Source organism: Anas platyrhynchos, chromosome 13 (assembly GCF_047663525.1).
Source record: "Anas platyrhynchos isolate ZD024472 breed Pekin duck chromosome 13, IASCAAS_PekinDuck_T2T, whole genome shotgun sequence".
Taxonomy (NCBI): Eukaryota; Metazoa; Chordata; class Aves; order Anseriformes; family Anatidae; genus Anas; species Anas platyrhynchos.
The window spans coordinates 12,846,840-12,865,350 of NC_092599.1; the positions used below are offsets into that span (position 1 = coordinate 12,846,840).

The following is an 18,511-nucleotide window of genomic DNA, read 5'->3' on the forward strand; positions in this document are numbered from 1 at the left end:
TCACCCCTAACCTATTTGTTGCTAGAAGTATTCCCCAAGCAGTATCACCCCAAAAGGCTTGGTGTCAGATTATTTCTCGCAGTACAAGGCCTGGACTCAGGAAGGATGCAGCCTTCTAAGGTATCTGCTCATGGTTTAAGCAAGCAGTATTAAAAAACAAAACCAAACCAAAACCAAAAAAAAACACAACTCTCCAGCTTCACTTTCTCCCATCCTCTTGAGTTTAACCTGAAAATAACACATGGGATTTTACTTATGTTAACTCAACGCTGCCATCCCCTGTATGATCCAAGTCTCCTGCTACAGGAACTTGGCGAGCTATTTCCCCACCTTCCTACTGAGAAAGGGCTCTGTTCATATCCAGATCAGTCTCCTGTGAACACTCCTCTACCTAGAACATTACCTCAACAAGACCGCTTCCCTATCCCAATACATTTCTCGTGAAGAAAATCCTCTTAAGGTTACATAGGAATAGCTTTAGAGCCTCAGTTTGCACTGCACAACTTCTGACTTTCCAAACTAAATGAGACTTTTAAAATAGATTTCTCCCACTCCCCTCTATGAAACCAGCAAGTCATATCACACCAGACAAAGGCAGAATTTACAGCACTCAACAATCTGTCTACAAAATATTTATTGGTAACAGCCACAATATTGAATTTTCCACATATGTAATATTTTGTGACAAAGAATAATTTGACTTCATGTATTTACACTCATCTGCAGATACCACCTAGCAGTAAAATTTACAATACCAGCTCGTAACCAAAGAGACCAGCTTCTTCTCAACAGGAGACTCTTAAAGTGCAAATATAGTCAGAAGCAGCACTGGGAAAGACACACTGCTGCTTCCAAATTTGTTCACTCAAGTGCTTCCATGTCCTCCAGAGCAGTAGCTGGGACATTAACCAAGGATGTGTGAGCCTCAAGAAGTCAGAAAGACTAACAGTCTCCTACAGCCCACGCAGATGAGCTCAGCCAACATCACTCGTTCAGGGGTGGGCTGTTGAGTCTCGCTTCCCCCTCATTTTTATTACATCCCCAAAAACAGAGGGTTCCTCTTAAAGATCTCAAATTTGGTTGGTAGGGCACAGAATGCTGTTTCCTGCTTGGTTTTACAGAAGTGTGGACACCGCTGCATTCAGGAGTGCTGTTGTTAATGAGGTATGTTTCTCATTAGCTGGGTGCCAGGAAGAGCACGGGAAGCACAGTCCTGGTACTTTTAGAGAAGCATGTAGAAGCTGGAAGCCAAAACCTTTATTCACCTAGTCTAGAAATGGTCAATACTGAAGTTGATACTCCTTGGCACATTTCCCTCTTTTAAAGGCAAATGGAAAACACTCACTGCTACATCAACTAATAAAGATGTCTTTACCTCTGTGTGGGTGGCAGCAGGCCTCGGGAAAGCATTCAGTTTTAACTTTGAACTGAGCATTATAGTGCGGTGTTGTGCATAAACCCATGAATTTATCATCACTCCAGAATGCTACTGATATTCTTAATCTGTATGTCCTTCTAGATTGGTCCTTTGGTCCTCTTTTTAAAAGATTTCATGCCGCAATGCACACAGTTTACAACACTGCAAGCAGAAGAGAACTGAACGTTTCTTAGACAAGCACTCAAACCACATCAGCAAAGAACATTTTTAGAGTAACAGATTTCCAAATGCTTCCCTGTTAAAAATAACAGGAAAAAACATCTGGGGGGGTATCCATTCACTTCTTCAGGCATCAGACTTTAAAACCCTGAAAGAACATTTGCTACAGAAAGTCAAACTGTTAAAATGCACTACAAACCCCAAAGAGCTGTATGTTACAAACCACTGCAAAACACGGCTGCTTACAGGAACACTGACAATGGTAAAATAGCACCAAGCAGCCTGAAGTGCAACAACACTGAGCTTAAGAGGTGGCTGTGGAAACCTTGTCAGCTGTGAGGACTGAGATACCCATCTCCCTTCGCCCTGGGCATTTATAGGTGCTGGTGGGACAGTACATGCTGGGAAGAGGGATGCTGGTGTGGCATCATGAATCTCTCTCATCTGCAACTCTAACAGCCGAATATCTTGGTGAGATCACAAGCACTGTTCCATTGCTCCCTTCAGTCCTCCACTCTGGGGGAAGGACACTCACATCACAGGTGATGCCATTGGAAATGGCTCTAAATATGTGCAAGAGCATTAGGGTAGGCAAGCCACAGAGCCTTAGCAGAAACCAACCACAGCATCGATTCAAACATCAAGTTTACCAGGCTGCCTCGTGCACAGCAGTCTTTCTGACAACTGTCCCAGGCAGACACTGCAGCTCGGTGTGTACTGCTGCTTTAAAGGAACTGACAGTGGAGAACACTGGTTCCAAATCCCCAGCTCTTAGCGCAGCACATTTCCACTTGACAAGGGCTGAAAAACAAACAAACAAACAAAAAAAAAATGGAAAGAGGGCAAGGAAAAGCAAAACAGAAGCTGTTCTATAAGCCAATTTACTTGCGGAGAGAGATGTTCTGAATTATATACAGGGCCTCACAGCTGAGATGAACATTGGTGTAATACGGAAGACGCAGACAGCTGACCTAAGGCAAAATGCTCAAGCACTGTTTTCCTGTACGGACTGAAGCTTGAGGGCACGGAGAACATGCCCATTACTGTTTGCCACCTTGCCAGCATTTTGCATTTGGGAGTGGTCACGTACGTGTGACAGCGAGGGAAAGAATGGACTTCCCAAGCTGTGACCCAGGATATAAAACCAAGAACACTGAGAAAGGTAAGAATACAATGAATAATGAATGCCACATTGCTGAGCCTCTCGTGGCCTACCGTTGGATGCATCTAATCAGCAGTATTTGAGGAGAAAGAACCTGGAACCAGGCCTGAAGACTGGCTTGCCAACATTTCTGTACCACTTGCCACTGAGCCCCTCTGGAGCAGGAGAGTGCATCCCTCCCATCTCCCTTGGCACAGGGCCACAGCAGAGAGAAGCCACCACAACTGTGTTAGATTTCTTTTAAAAGCAACCCCATCTAACAAAGGAGGCATTGCTCTTTTGGGGCTGAAAACCTGCAAACCCTGTTAACAAAATGCATAATGAACTAATCGCATGCTGTTGGCGTCAAAGGGATACAGGTCTAAGCCCAGAGTCAGGGCTTAATTTAACGGAGCTTATTTACAAACCAGGAGGGGAAAATTGCATTGGTAGGTAGGTAAGGTAAACAGCCTAGACACCCCACAATACTGGCCCACATCAAGTTCTTTAATATCTAAAAGTAAAAAAATATGGCCCATTCCCACTGCCCTCCCCCCACATTATTTACAAGATCAGCCAAGATGATACATAAGGAAGATGCACAGGCAGACTGTGCTTTCAGTCTCAGTTTGGTTTCTCCATCTTCCTGCTGACAGACTCCTTTATTGCTTGGGACACTGACCAGACCTCATCAGTATTGTGTGCGCCCTTCGGGATGCTGGCACAGCAAACAGCAGGGAGGCTTCTTCAAGCTCCGGCAGTGGAAAAAAAAACTGCATGGTTTGTTGCACGCTAAGTTGCCAAAAAAGGATGATAGGATGTATGATGTAAATTTAGTCACCCACTCTCAGCATGTGTTCAACTGCAAGAGGCTTCAGCATCTGCTATTTGAGTTGAAAATCGTCAGTGTTCGTGTTCACATTTGGCACAGAAGTAACTTTCCATCTGTGGGTTGCAGTGAAACTGAGATCCCAGATGTAAAAAACTTGCACTTAGGGGAAGTAACTGCACAATCCACCTCGGAACATCAATTGCCTTGTGCACTTACAGAAGAACGAACAATTACAGCTTAAAAACTGCCACAAGCATTTTGTAAATACAGTAGTCTCCACTGCTCTCAAAAATAATACTGTGCCAGTTCCAACTTCAGCTGAAGCCTGCTGGGCATGGACTGAAAGGTAAGAAAGCATTTGGTGGTACTCCCGAGCACACTAGGAGGTCAAGTGGAGGAGTCCTTGGAAAGGAATGCAGCCAATAATGTAAGACATACGGAAACATACATAGGAATGGGAACACAGTCTAGGAGATGTAGGCAATTCCAATACTATCCTTGCAAGAATATGCTGCTGTTAGCAGTATGGAAAGTCATCTGACAGTAGCCGCAGTGTAGGAATTAGTCATCAATAGTTGGCAACCAAAAGGCCTGTAAAAGAGGAAAGAAAGAACATCTTTTACAGAGCAGAATACAAATCTCTTACAGAACAAGTCAGGAAGTGCTTGCTGCTCCCTTCCATAACTGCTCAGGCAAAAACTAGTGGAGAGGCAGTAACACCCTCCCAGGGCTTTAAATCCTTTCTTAGACTGGTTTGGTTTGCATTGCACATTCTCCAGAGCAAGCCAGTCTTCTGAAGAATGAAAATACCAGCGCTGTCCAGCAACCTAAACACTCACACTTCTGCTGGCACATTCATCCACTGCCCCATCTTCATGCCCCTGTTTTCTTGCCAGTATCTGGTGTTCCACCCCATGTACCTACCCACCAGGTAAGGTGCAGCCAAGGCATGACAGAGGCCTGGCTGTCACCAAAAGCCCAAAGTAATGCCCACCGGTGGCACCGAACTTGGAGATTCCTTTCCAAAAGGGTCAGCACATCATCAAAGTAGGAGGAACTTACCATATTTGAACATGCACTAGCAAAAGTCATGAATTTGGGGTTGAACTGCAGACAGGTTATAGGACCTGTGTGTTTCCCATCCAGCACAGCCACTTTCATCCCGCTTTCCCCGTTCCATACGTGGATCTTTCCATCCTCTGACCCTACAGACAGGAGTGGAAAAACAAGATACACAAGATATATTGGAGAGGCCAGCAAAGAAAGTAAAGTTTAAAATCTGTCAGCAAACCATAGAACAAGCAAAGCTCCTCTTCATAGCTTAACTTTCCAAATTCTCAAAAGCATCACTACAGCAATTACAAAATATCACTGGAGTTCACACATCTGTATTCAAACATAAGGTTTGTATCCTTGCACCATGGAGACCCAGCACAACACTGGCAAAGACATTAACAGCCACAGTCACTCATTTGAAAACCAGAGCTGACACCAACCAAGTAAGGAGGAAAGACCCTTGTCAACTTGCACTGACATATGAGAGGACAAAATTTGTGAGTAAGAATCATTGTTCATACAAGTTCTCAGTTCAGGCACAGAACTAGATAAATATTTCATTAGGTAGGCACAGAATCAAATCAAAGACTTTCCACTGAAGCTTTCAGTGCACTACGCCAAATACCAGAAGTTCAATGAAGATGTGGACTCCCAAAATTACAACAATAAGGTAGGTTTTCTCACTTCAAAATGTCATTTTACAAACATTGCTATTTTCAGGATAAATTCTGAAGCTGGGTGCTTAACAGTTTTGCAATTTAGCTTCATTTCACTCATTTTAAATAGTATTCCCAATAAAACGCATGGAATTTTCATATGCTCCTCTATTTACACACTTGGCCTTTCAGGTAGGAAAAATTAAGGAGTGCAAGTTACAACTTAACCGTATTTAAAACTTGAACAGAAAAGAATTTTGGAACTTTTTCCACCAAAATTTTCATTTGGAAGGCCACAGCATGAAGGTAAATTTATGCAATAAAGTGCCCTCCAGAGACAGACTAAACATCAGGTTGAAGAAAGTAGGAACAATCTCTTCTTCTCCACAGTGAGAAAGTTCTCAGCTAGAACAAAATAAAGTTTTGCCAAGACATACACAGGCTCATGTAAATTTCATTCTCAAAGAGTAAGTGACTAATGAAACAGAATATTCCTGCAAACCTAAAAGGGGCTTATAGCTACATTATATTATTTAAATACTTCCTGTTTCCCAACAAAGACAATTAGAGGCCTGAAAAAACCAGACAATTTAAGAGCACTTAAATTTCTTCAAAGAAGTGTCTTACCTATCATGATGAACTGAGAGTCTGGTGTGAATGACGCCTCCAGTGTGACAGCCTTACTATTGTTGTATCCCTGTAGCACAAAACGGGAGAATATATGGTAGAGTGTTCAGTAAGCTCACAACCAAAAGGGCAAACCCCCCTCTATGATACTGCAGAGCTCCACATGCAGGTGGGCTGGAAGGCTACTGCTTTTTGTCATAACGTGCCTAAATTTATTTGCCCTCACTGATGAGAAAGCAGAAACCTGCACAAAGAAGAGGTATAGCACTAGCCTTTAATGGGGAAGTAAAGCTTCAAAGAATGACTAACAACCAAAATAAATTAGAAGACCAGCCAGCTTGCAAACAACTGCCTTTTTGTATCTGTACAGGAGACTGAGACACAGCCCAGAAGATCTCAAAAACATCCTACTTATTTTTCATGTGTGTTCATCTCATCCCAGACCAGCACCTAATGCCAAATTTCAAGTAGGTAACACATGTAACGTGCTCACCCCAAATGTGTGCAGGACAGCTCCTTTAAAGGCATCAATCAGTCGAATGAAGCCTCCATTCGTTGATATAAGGATGAGTTTGCCATCGTTACTGAACTTCAGGCCTGTCCACTCACACGTTCGGTCATACTGCATCTTAAACGTAGCAAACGGCCCCTTCAAAGAAAAAAAGGAGGAATATGATGCATTACTGCTAACAAGAATCCACTTTTAACCTTAGCTCAGAAAGAAACTATATGAAATGAAAAAAGAAAAGAACAATGACAAAGCCTGAACCCTGTTGGAACAGGTTGGAGTTAGTAGATATGAACTTTAACATTGGGTTCAAAAGTAAATTTCAGGAACTGGTGACATCTCTGTCTATTAGACATGCACCAACCAAAAAACTCTCTAGGTGCCAAGTAGGGACACCCCAGATAGCGAGTTGGAACAAACGAGTCTCTAAGCACTGAGTTTTTTACTTCTCGCAAGCTAAAAAGTGTAGGAAATGAAGTTAGGGTAGCTCACCTTGTCAAAAGAGCGGAGATCATAAAGCTTCACCATTTCTGAATTGACACCAGCAGCAAAAATCAAGCCTTCTGGGTCAAAAGAACACACAGGTTTCCCCTGGAGGTGCATTAAACCCTACAAAACAGAGGAACTCCAAGTTATTTTGCTGAGCTGATATTTGCATTTCTACCAGCACCTTTGGAGAGCGCACTGTGAGGGGGACATGAGCAGGACAGCAGCCTACAGGTGGAATGACTGAATTTCAATTATGAATATTGAGGTTTTATGAAGTTTCAAAGTCAGCTTCCCAAAAGCAACTTGACTATTTCATATCATCACACAGAGTTTCCAGTTTGCTGCAATGACAAAGGTTACCTTGGAACAAATCAAGATCTCATTAGAACTGTCATTCATTCAAAAAGTATATCGAGAAGGGGGGATGTTGTGGCTGTATCAGCAATCATATCAGGCAGTTCCACAAAATACCGCTGCTGGAATCGATAGTGATGTGCTACCAATTATGGTTGTGAAGGAGGGAAAAAAAGGTATTTTGGAAGCAAGCTGAAACAGCTCTGTAAACACCACTACTGAACTTTCCATTCCAGCTTAATGAAAAACTCATACTGTCTGGAAGCTATCAGACCTTACCTATTTTTATGGCTTACTTTTAATGTCAATTTTTCTTTCATTGATGTTATAAAAGACCTGAGATATATGATTTATGTAAATATGTTATTTATATATACAGCCCTAATGAGAAGGACCTGGGGGTGTCCTTCCAATGAGAAGGACCCTTCCAATCCAAATTATTCTGATTTTTGGTATACTGACTGGCAGGCCTATGTGTTAGCCAAATGTTTTTATGCCACTGTTGATTAAAGTCAACAACACACTTAAGTTTCTGAATTTCTGAAATATCGTTCCTCAGTAGCTTTTACTACTACTTTTTTCTAATTTAGGTTAGTTTCTCCCTGACATCTCTGAAGGCTAGGCAGTAAGCTAGAAAATGCTCAGGACCCTCAAAATCAGGACATCCTTGAGGTTTCACGATCATGTTTCAAGCCACTGTGGCTGCCATCTGATGGGCAAATGGAATATTACAAGTAACACTTCCTCAACCCATTTCCCAACCTCTGCTGGATGCAGCTTCTAGTTACAAGCCTCGTTTTACTATTCTTAAAACTTCAAACACTAGTGTAAATCACAGAGCTGCCACCAAATTTACAACCTAGGCATCTGTTGCAACTTCAAGACTGAGATTCATTCCAAAGCAAAGTTACACGTTCACATTAAAGGCACACTCCCACAGATAGGCAAAATTAAAATCTCTAGTTAGAAAACAGTTATTTTTAGGGCCACTAAAACTATTTTGTGAGAAATGTAGCTGTAAATGCAAAAGGAAATAAAGGTTACAACATTTGAAATCAGTAACTAGCCCTCTTATGGGTGGGCTCAGTGAGATGAGCATACAGTGCTATGGTATGACCTATAGGGAACTGACAAAACAGCTCATCACCACTGAAAGGTGGAGATTTATGGGCAGTCTTATTTCCTTGCCACCTGCTGCCAGCTTGGATATTTTTTTCACTATGTGCAAGCTCATTTCCACTAAAATATACAGAAACCTACTCTATCAAAATAAATAAAAATGCATAGGGTTTTGCCTTGCTTTAAGGAAGCTGCCTCTGCTGAGGGACAGATCTGATGAACAATAAAGGTGATAGGAGGAGTGGGTAGACCATATTGCTGCTACGTTACTTCATATCAGCTGTTTCTTCATCAAACTTAATTGCATCAAGACAATTTAAACAACTGCACTATGAACGTTTGAAATGCATCTCCCAATGCCCCTTCTGTTACCTTTCCCAACCCATGAGAGACACAGCCTGATTAACAAGCTGATAATACCCAGATCTTCTCATTTCATCAGCTGTGGGTGTTACTTCTTGCTCTTCCCAGTGTCTCTCCAGCACAGAGACATAGGTGGAAGTGATTGGTGTTACACAATGTGACATATTTAAGGATTCAGAAGAGTGCTTTTTTTTTTTTTTTTTGATCTGGACTCCTCCAGCATTCTGGGAAGGTGTTAACAATACATCAGCAGTAGTAGTTTTGTATCCTAACAAGCATGCATCCATTTTGCATCCTTCTAACTGAAAATACAACACACAAAGTAGGCACATGAATTTGATATTGTACCTGGCAATTTGGAGAGCGGAGATCCCAAAGGCGAATAGTTTTATCAAGGGACCCAGAAATAAAAGTATCATCCACTGGAGACATTGAAAGGGCGACCACTCTGCAACACAGAAGAACATTCCTCAAAGACAGAGGAAAGGAGTTAATGGAGCAACACTTAACCCACCAGCTGTGTATAAGCCCGTAACTGCCAAGAACAGTTCTACAAAGCAAAAACCAGAGTGAACTGAGCACAACACAATTCAAGCTCATCACAGACATTATTTCAATTTCTCCTGTACTGTCCCCAAGCCACATCTTACCTTTTGGTATGTCCCGGGAAATACCGAATGTATTTGTTGTCATGCAGCGAGAGGTATCGGATTGTATCTGAAACCATAAACAAACCATAAGCTTTAGTACACCATGAGCATAACCTTATCCAAAAAGTAGTCACACAGTAAAGTTGCTCTCCACAGCAACAGCAGTTTTGCCACAGTGAGTAAGTCTGGTCATTTGATTTCAAGTCAGACCTCAAGCAAACAAGTTTCCAAGGCAGAAGAGGAAGTCAAGCACCAGGAAGGATACTTCCCACAGCCTGAAGTCATATTACATCTTAAAGACAAACCTTCATGTGATTGTTACATGTCAATTTCAAAGTTGCTCAAATTAAAGCACCACTAGGTTTTATTCCCTCATTCTCACAAAATCAGGACATTTCAAGTTGATAACATTTTTATTTGTTGCTTTACAGGATGAATATTGCTATTTTACCTACATACTTATCCATCAAGTAAGTCTCCAACTGAACAGTAAGCTTAGGAAATACGTTAATTTATCCACAAAGGAGAAAACATAAACTTGAAAATCAGGACAAGATCATTTCAAAAATTAAACGAGAGCAGCACTGTTTCCCAACTGATGACTTTAATATGAATGAAGACTAACATACTAAGGGTAACCCAGAATTTTGGAAGACATTGTTGAGACTTTAGTCCAAGATTCAAATAAATCCTTGTAAGAGAAAGCAATTTGATGACATATTAGAGCACAGAAGTAATTTTATTAAACCTTTTTACACAGATGCATTTGAGCAGTGAAACATGAGGAGCGAAAAGCTAAACATCTGACATCTGAAAGCAGCTTTCAGAAGGAAGGACTAACAGCATCAAAATCATTTCTAATGTTAATTAAAGGAAACTAGTTTAAGCTACTGCTGGATGGAAAAGATTGGCATGATGCATGTGCTCCATACAGTGCTGAGAGACTCCATGCTGCTGTAACAAGAGGCTTCAAGGAAACTGAAGGAAAAGGACATTTTTACTTCTGACTCAGGAGAACAAGAGTCAACAGGATGCAATATGCAAGGAGCACTTTAACACTCCTAAGGGCTATGATGTTAGTTTTGTTTGTTTTTTTTTGAAAGGATCATTTTGCAAAATGTGGTCTCTGAAGATGTTACCATTTTTACCTGAAATTTCACATCAAACTGAGATCAGAGTTCCAAAGCATCCTCCAGCATTTGCCAATAAAATTAAGGCTGGCTGATCAAGCAGGAAAGATAATGCAGGTGACACACTGTTCTGAAAGCCTCTGTGTGACCTTGGGTGGCTATCCAAAACACAAATCCCTAATATCGGCATCACATTCCATCATAAGAACCAACCTGCTTCAAGCACGCTGTTAAAGCACATCTGTACTTCTTCCCGTGAGACCCATCATTACCTGATTTCCACAGTACCCGTGCAGATTTCTTGGCAAAAGAAAAAGCCGTTGGGAACTGCAATCGCGTGATCCATTTTGTTGCCAGCGCTCTGTCCCAGGCAAGGCAGTGGCCTGTACAGTTATCTCCTGTACCGGGTGGTATCATAGACCCTCAAACTGTACAAACTACTACCTCAGCCTGGAATCAGGCAAGTGGAACTTGATTCGAAGGTCCTGAGGAAGTCTTCAGAAATAAATGGATTGGTAGCAATTCCGACATGCAGAAAATGCTTGGGAGCAAGCAGCAGCAGTCCTACATGTTCCTCAGTTTATTTATCCTTCCCAAAACTGCAGGAAGGGCTACCACATATTTACCTGTATTAGAGACTACTGAGTGTCTGCAATCCTACAGAATGCACCTTTTTTTTTTTATTACATTTACTTTCACATTTTCATTCCAATTCAGCATTTATCATGTTTTAATTCAGAATCAACACATTCTAAGTTTTGATTCCTCAAAGACTTACCAATGCTTATAAACAAAAACTTCAAATGCAAAATAGCATTAAGAACTGTTGATTCCATTGTTAATCATTAATTAATTGTGAATTAAAATAACAACCAAGTCAGAACTGCTACATAATTAAGTACCATAATAAAAAACAGTAAGCAGGCTGTGAAAGAGAACTACTATTCCAAAAACAGAGTTTACAAATACAATGTTAAAAACAATTTATGAAGTGCTGTGCTAAGACACTTGGTCACTGAAGAACAGTTAGATGTCAACAGCGACAGTGAGACGGAATTTGAAGAACTGATTGACCCTAGCTGGTTCCAGCTTTGGGAAGAAGCGTTGCCATATGGAAGGATTAACGATCTATTTATACATGTCCTTTTATTTGAAAGTCAAATTAAACTTGAATCCTTACATTAACAGAGAGTCTGTCACGAGGCTCTATAAAGCCGTTTGATGTTGCTGATTTACAGAATGTAGCCATCACAGACAGTGACTGTGGGAAATATGACATGGAAACCAGTGCTTTGTCTATGCCTATTACATAAAAAAGCAGTGAGCTTTGCTCCTGTTCAGTAGCCCCATCTCAGAAGAGCTCTTCTCCAGTGATTTGCAGTTACCTGATTTTCCTGCCCTCCCTGCTGCAGAAGAACAGAAAAACCATCCCCTTCCTTTGCAGCTGACTTGCCAGTGTACCAGGCAGAGCTATAGCACTAAGCCCACCTTTTGGCCTCATTCTCCTCCTTCGGCATTTCACAGGAGGAAGAAAGTAAGGCACACAAGCTGACTGACTATACTGGTATCAAACAGCAAAGTGAATTTTGAATTCTTATTTTTCTCAGCTCCCCAGAGTCAAGAACTGATTTTTACCTCACTAACCATGCCTAAACACTGTGATGCTGCAGCAACATGACTCATGTCGGTATGCTTGAGGGACTTTCAGTGAGGCGTGCATTAGAGTTGAACATTAAATCCCATCTCAGACAGCATGCTCATCACTTAAAAGTTGCTCTAAGTTTTTTTACAGCTCTTTTGTGCTGTTTATCTAAGCTTGTAATTTCAAGTGTACAGAGATTAAAAATGCTGACCTGCAGTGGATCACTTACCATCTATTTTGTTGGAGCTGTACACGACAGTGTTGGCTGCATGCGTGTATCTGATGAGGTCCACCCCATACTTCTTACTGTACAACGTTCTCTTTGGTCTGTCAGAAGGAAGCAGAAATAATTGTACTCACTGCAACAAAAAGCTCAAACCAAAACCGCTCACACTGACAGTGCCTGTTTTCACTACCGTATTACAGGATTGTTTCAAGAAGTCAGATGTTTGTATACAAAGAAAAGCATTTGTATTTCATTTTCAAACAAGCACCTTGGTACTTTCCAAGACCATCCCTAGACTTAAGTTCCCCATGATGTCCACAAAATTCACTTAATCTCCTTTAAAAATTCCCCCCAATGTCTACTATAAAGAGTTGGAACAGCTACCTTAAGAAGCCCTTAATGTCAAGCTGCACTGTACCTTGCCCTTCCAAATCTCTAGTCCATTTGCTGCATATTTTAGATTCAGAATTTGTCTTTTCACTCTATGCTAGCTCAAAACCTAAAGCAAAGTGTCTCATTCAGAATAGAACTTCTTGGTATTAACACAAACAAATATATAGCAGTGGTATAAAAAAAAAGCACTGTTAACAGAGTGGCTCTCAGACTGCTGCAGAATTGTACTCAAATCCTATCTTAATTAAGCACAAAACTGAAGTGTAACATTACATGACAGAATTAGAGACATTCTAGAGAAAAAAAAGACATAAACAACTGTGTTTTTAAAGGTCCAGTATGCAAGTGATGTACTGCAGTAAAAAAATATAAACTGCAAAGCAAACGTAGAAGCAGCGGTTTAGTAAGTGCATCTTTCAGAAGTGGCAGCACGGAAATGTGGTGCTGGTTCTCCACTGTGCTCCTTCCTCTTTCTTTCTCAGCTGAGGCAGCACAGTGGTTCCTGAGCTGGGCAGTGAACCATCACAGGTACTGAGCAGCATTACAAACAGTAACTCCCAGAAGAGATTGTATTTTGAATCCAGAAACTGGTAACTCATTATTACCCAGGCCCATAAAATGTTTTACTAATGCAAACAGAAGATGACAGCACGGGAATGGAATTGAGCAACAGGAGCAGTTTAAACCAACGCTACTGCCAAAGAAGAGTTCAGCAGACTGTCCCCTCAGACAAGGTATTGCTGAAATGCTCAGCCATTCCCTTGTTTCCATCAGCCCTAAACTGACACACCCAGATAGGAGGAGGAGTTAGAGACTTGGCCTATCATGACTAGAACAGGCATCAGTTCTTACAGACTGATTCTTAAACAGCAGAAGCCATGGGGTCTTACTTCAAACAGGCTTGCCAAGGACAGGTTTCCACCTACACCACCTGTACCAAATCCCAACAGATTCTTCCTCAGTTTCTTCCTGTGTATCACAGTTTCAGAAGCATCACAGATGCAAACATGGTACAAATTTAGAACTGTACATACATCATGTACTTTAAAATACAAAATTTGAATTTGGACAATGAAATCCTATAATTTTATACCTGACATACTTCCCTATGCTGTTTTTGTAGCTATGTCAGCTATGCTGTTGACCAATTTTGTTAGTTAAAAAAACATACTAAGACTCATGTCTATTCTGGCTTTCCCTTATCCATGAAAAGTTTAAAGCTTAGAAGCTCTGTTCAGGATAGAAAAGCAGATTATCAGAAGACCTGCTACAAACAACAAGAACTACCAGCAGCAGCACAGCACCCAGGGGAGCACCTGAAGCAGAGTGGTGACAGGAGCTGGCAGGAGGGAAGGCGCAGGCGTGCTCTGGCAGAGAACAGAGCACGCGCAGAGCAGCGCTGATTCACTGGAGTGCAGCTCTTGAGACAAACTTTGGGATTCTGTGTCAGTACCCAGAGTGTCAGGTACAAGGTCTCTGGGCTACACAGCAGTCTAACCAGAAGAAAAAAACTAGGGGAGTGCCATGCAAAGCAAGCACTAAAAACACCTTGGTAACTCCTGTTTTATAGGAGGCTGAGCTCTGCTCTTACGTGGGGACACTCTGCACCCACAATTTGCTGCTGGTGACAGCTCCAAGTAGTTGAATTAGCAAGTTTCTCTCTCCACGCTATTTAAAATACCGTAGCAAAGAATACCCACACATACACAAGTGTGCTCTGAATGTGAGAAATGCCACAGCTCTATGTAGCTCCTTTTTTCTCATTTTTAAACCGAGAGGAAGAATCCTTTAAAAGCCTGAAAATTCAAAATGTTAAGTCCAAGACCAAAAGTCAAGCAAAGAATATACACAGAGATAAAGACTAACAGATAGAAAAAAGCCCCAGCTTGCCAAAAAAAAAAAAAAAAAAAAAAAAAAAAAAAGAAGGAAAGTACTTCTGTGTTTTAGGAAAGGTGAAGTTTTCATGGAAAATGATAAAAGCAAAAACACATCACTCCACACACCAGACTGCCTGTTCCCAATTTACTCTTTAAGACCAAGTAAACTAAATTTTATTTAAAAAAAAAAAATCACAATCACTGACCATAACCCAAGTTTAAGGTCAATCTATCCAGCCCACTTAAAGACCAAGCAACATCCCCAAAGTGAAGTACATTAGGAGATTACAGACAAATTTGCTATAAAGAATAGATGAAGCAGGCAGGGTTTGTAGTATCATCCATACCTGGGTTTTTATCACTACTACAGCTACTGCTGGTAAAACCATCACCCAAAGGCAGGCTCCCTGAACACCCAGTGAACACCACAGCCATGTAGGAACAGCTCCAGCATCTCTCGATTTGTACACAATACCAGAATACAAACTGAACCTTAGCTGAACCACCGTTACATCATTCTGGGTTACAGACTCACAGCCACAAGCCTCCTGGTTGAGTCTCAAGGACCACTGCACGTCCCCACACCATTTCATTCTGAAACTTCCCAGTATTCACTCTTAAGCCCTCACAGATGCAGCCAAGCCTCTTGGTTATGCTTTTGAGGCAACCTGTTACAGCAGTATTTCTTGATGCAGAACAGGTTAAAAGAGAGCCACTGTTTAGTTGTTTACACTTTGAAATCCAAGTGGAATCTCATGTCCAGAATTATCAGATGTTCGTGAGGAAGCAGCACAGTTTTCAAGCTTGTCTATGCTCTGACTAGACATGACAAGAGAATCTGTCTTTCAAGGAGATGATCACGTCCTGTCAGCTCTTTGCTACACATCACCGTTCAAACTGTCCCAACGCATTCAGAAACTGAAGTTCATTTCTGCGGGCTTACTTATGCTGACAACACGATTCTCATATTGGTATGGCATATGCCTGAACGGCAAAACAAAGCAAGCCAGGTGAGTGCATACCTATACCATAACTAAACACAGCTGCTTTTTTAATTCAACCAACAGAACTCTTCATAACAAGGTGGGAGGAGTTGTCACTTTTACATGGGAAAAAGTTTTAACTCTCAGACCATTTGCTTAAGTGGGGTACGGCGTACCCAAACCCAGCAAACAGGAAGCTTGAGTTCCATGGCCTTGAAATGCTCGCTTAAGATAAAGAAAAAAGAAACCTGCAGGCCTGAAACCACCAACTGCTCACAACAACAATCATTCACAGCCTCAGCTTTTCACCGGGAAAGTGTGCCCTGCATCCCTAGGTACCTCTCAAAATCACTTCAATGTTGAAGTCAATTGACAGTACTGGAGCAATTTTCAAATTAATTTTATAACCTCTAGAGAAACACAACCTGAAACCTGAGTTACCTTGATGGAACGTGTCCGCCCTGTCCCCCTGCAGCAGGAAGCCATTGATCTTCTACATTTAATTAAAGCAAACCCTCTCACTGTAAAGCATGTATCATTACTAGATGGACATGAAAGCACCAAATGCCTCCCAACCCATCAAACTATTCTTTACAGGTTTGAAAGGGGAAAAGCAATCGATAGTATCTACATTAACATCACTCAAACCTTCTACTGTTGTATATAATTAGGATCTAGAATGCAACCCATGGCAAAAACCATCCATACAACATCACCTACTCTTACAAAAATGAAAATGAAGTCATTTCAAGTAGAAGTTCACTGTATCAGACCAGGAACAGCAACAAGTTTCAACTGAAGATCAAGCAAACTAAACAAAGGCATAAAAAAAACCTGTCAAAACAGTCTATAAAATTGAGAATATGCAGGATGCAATATTTCAACCACATTAAGCTTTGATTTGCTTGAAAAAGCAGGAGGGTTGGGAGTACCTGGCTAACTAGAAAATACATGTTACACTGACACATCTACCACCTGCTACTCCCAGACACTTCTTTTTCACTCTCTGTCCTTTTCACTCTCTCTCCTACAGTACACACACTTGTTTTCCTTTCACTTTCTGCATGGATGTGATGCTGCCTAGTCTGATTGTACCCTCACCCACTCACCCACCCACAAAGAAGTCACCAGTAAATTAAGTCTCTAAACCAAGCAGCACATATAAACAAAATGTAAAAGAATTTAAAGAAGCCAAGTGCGTATTTGTACCAGTGAGAAAATGCAATCTCTAGTCTTAGCTTTGCCTTGCATCACCCCCAACTTTTCATTGCTATTGCATGGTACATCAAAAAAACAGCTCGGCATCTAGGTTCCCTTTAGCTTCCGATCCGCAGTTCCAGGACCAGCACCATTCTCTGCTACAGCTTTTACTGAAAACCATCATTAAAACCATGCCCATTTCTTTTTTTTTTTTTAAGAACTTTGAATTATCCAAACATTGAGTTTTTAATGGAATAATAACATCATTTGGATCCATTTGCTCCATCTCTTACAGAATGCAAATGTCTTTTGTTTACTTTCCAAGACATAAACTACTAATGCATACTATTGTTTGTCTCGCTTGCATGCTTTTATCTTCTGAACAGCAGCACCATATCTCTATGGCTGTGCAAATTTCTGGAGTTTTACTTATAAATCAGGACAACCATCTCATGAAAGAAAGAAAACTGGGTAATTCTGTTCAAGGAGAAACAAACACATCTTAGTCCATCTGCATAAAGTAGTATCAGTAAGTAAACATCTTACTTGATTAAACTGACATTGAATAGTGTTTGGGGATGTACATTTCAAGTGTGCTTTACAGAGAAAAATACAACTATCAGAAGACATTCGGAGCACAGGAAACCACCTTTATGCACAACAGTCCCAGGTGCCACCTGGGCACTAGGCTTTACTGAAAATACCGCCAAGCTTTTGTAAAGTATGGTGAACACACATCGCAGCTTCTTGACTTTTTAGTTTGCTTACCCAACAGTCATATGAAGCTGATCAACACAAGGCATCCACACACTTCTCACAGTGATTGCTACTGTTTTAATGCGCGAGACTTACAGCAGAAGAAGCCTGAGAATTCAGTTTGCATCCTTGCAACAATCCGTTGTCCTGGAAACGCGACTGGATTCTAACCCCCTCAACTTCAGCGCTATTTAGTGAACTCTCTATCACACCTGGGAAATTACCAGCTCCAGCCTAATTACCAGCCCCAATCTAGCAGGGATAAGGCACAGAGACACCCACCAGACTGCTGCGCTCCCATCTCCTCACCCCACTTCACCCCTTTACCCAATGTCTCCCATCGCGTATCGCCACCCTGCTGCTTCCCAGCCTCAACTAAAACCACCACAAGAAGAAGCGAGGAGCAGCAGAAGCCCGTGGGGAGCCCCGGACCCCCGGCGGGGCCGGGCCCCGTCACTCACTTTCCCTCCTGGCAGTCGTAGAGCACGATGGAGTCGTCGTCGCTGCTGGAGATGACGGTCTCGCCGTTGGGGCTGAAGTCGAAGCAGTTGATCTTGTCGGAATTCTCGCGGAACACCTTGGCCACGCGGAAGCTCCGCAGCACGTTGTCCGTCAGCTTCATCGCGCTGAGGGCGGCGGCGCTCAGGGGGAGCCGGGCGGGGCCGGGCCGGGCCAGGCCAGGCCGGGCCGGGCCGGGCCCGGCGGTGTTACGATGAGGAGATACGGGCCGGTTCGAGCCTTACCGGGCCGAGCCGGGCCAGGCAGAGCCCTGAGGTTTTATTATGCCGTGCTGGGCCGGGCCAGGCCGGGCCGGGCCGCTTCAGGCGGCGGCGAGGCGGCTCCCCCTCATTGTGTCCGCCATCTTGCTGCAACGCCTGAGGGAGGGGCGGCGCGCGGGGCACCCTGGGGGAG

At 42.2% G+C, this 18,511-nt stretch overlaps 1 protein-coding gene across 1 annotated transcript; it reads right to left on the reverse strand.

Annotated features, from left to right (window-relative positions):
- Positions 1-617: 617 nt before the first annotated feature.
- Positions 618-18,471, reverse strand: WDR82 (WD repeat domain 82). Its single transcript, XM_027467794.3, has 9 exons — positions 18,061-18,471; positions 12,394-12,491; positions 9,393-9,459; positions 9,091-9,190; positions 6,910-7,026; positions 6,403-6,558; positions 5,910-5,979; positions 4,633-4,775; positions 618-4,161 (listed from the first exon to the last, which is right to left on the reverse strand). The coding sequence occupies exons 1-9, from the start codon at positions 18,219-18,221 to the stop codon at positions 4,132-4,134; spliced, it is 942 nt and encodes a 313-aa protein (XP_027323595.1). The 5' UTR covers positions 18,222-18,471; the 3' UTR covers positions 618-4,131.
- Positions 18,472-18,511: the final 40 nt, after the last annotated feature.

Bases quoted from the DNA above. Each gene is read 5' to 3' on its own strand.
- WDR82 (XM_027467794.3), bottom strand. From the start codon at position 18,221: ATGAAGCTGACGGACAACGTGCTGCGGAGCTTCCGCGTGGCCAAGGTG. The intron at 9,460-12,393 runs GTAAGTGATCCA...TTATGGTTTCAG, and splicing joins CAGCTCCAACAAAATAGATG to ATACAATCCGATACCTCTCG. The intron at 7,027-9,090 runs GTACAATATCAA...TCTGTTTTGTAG, and splicing joins TCCGCTCTCCAAATTGCCAG to GGTTTAATGCACCTCCAGGG.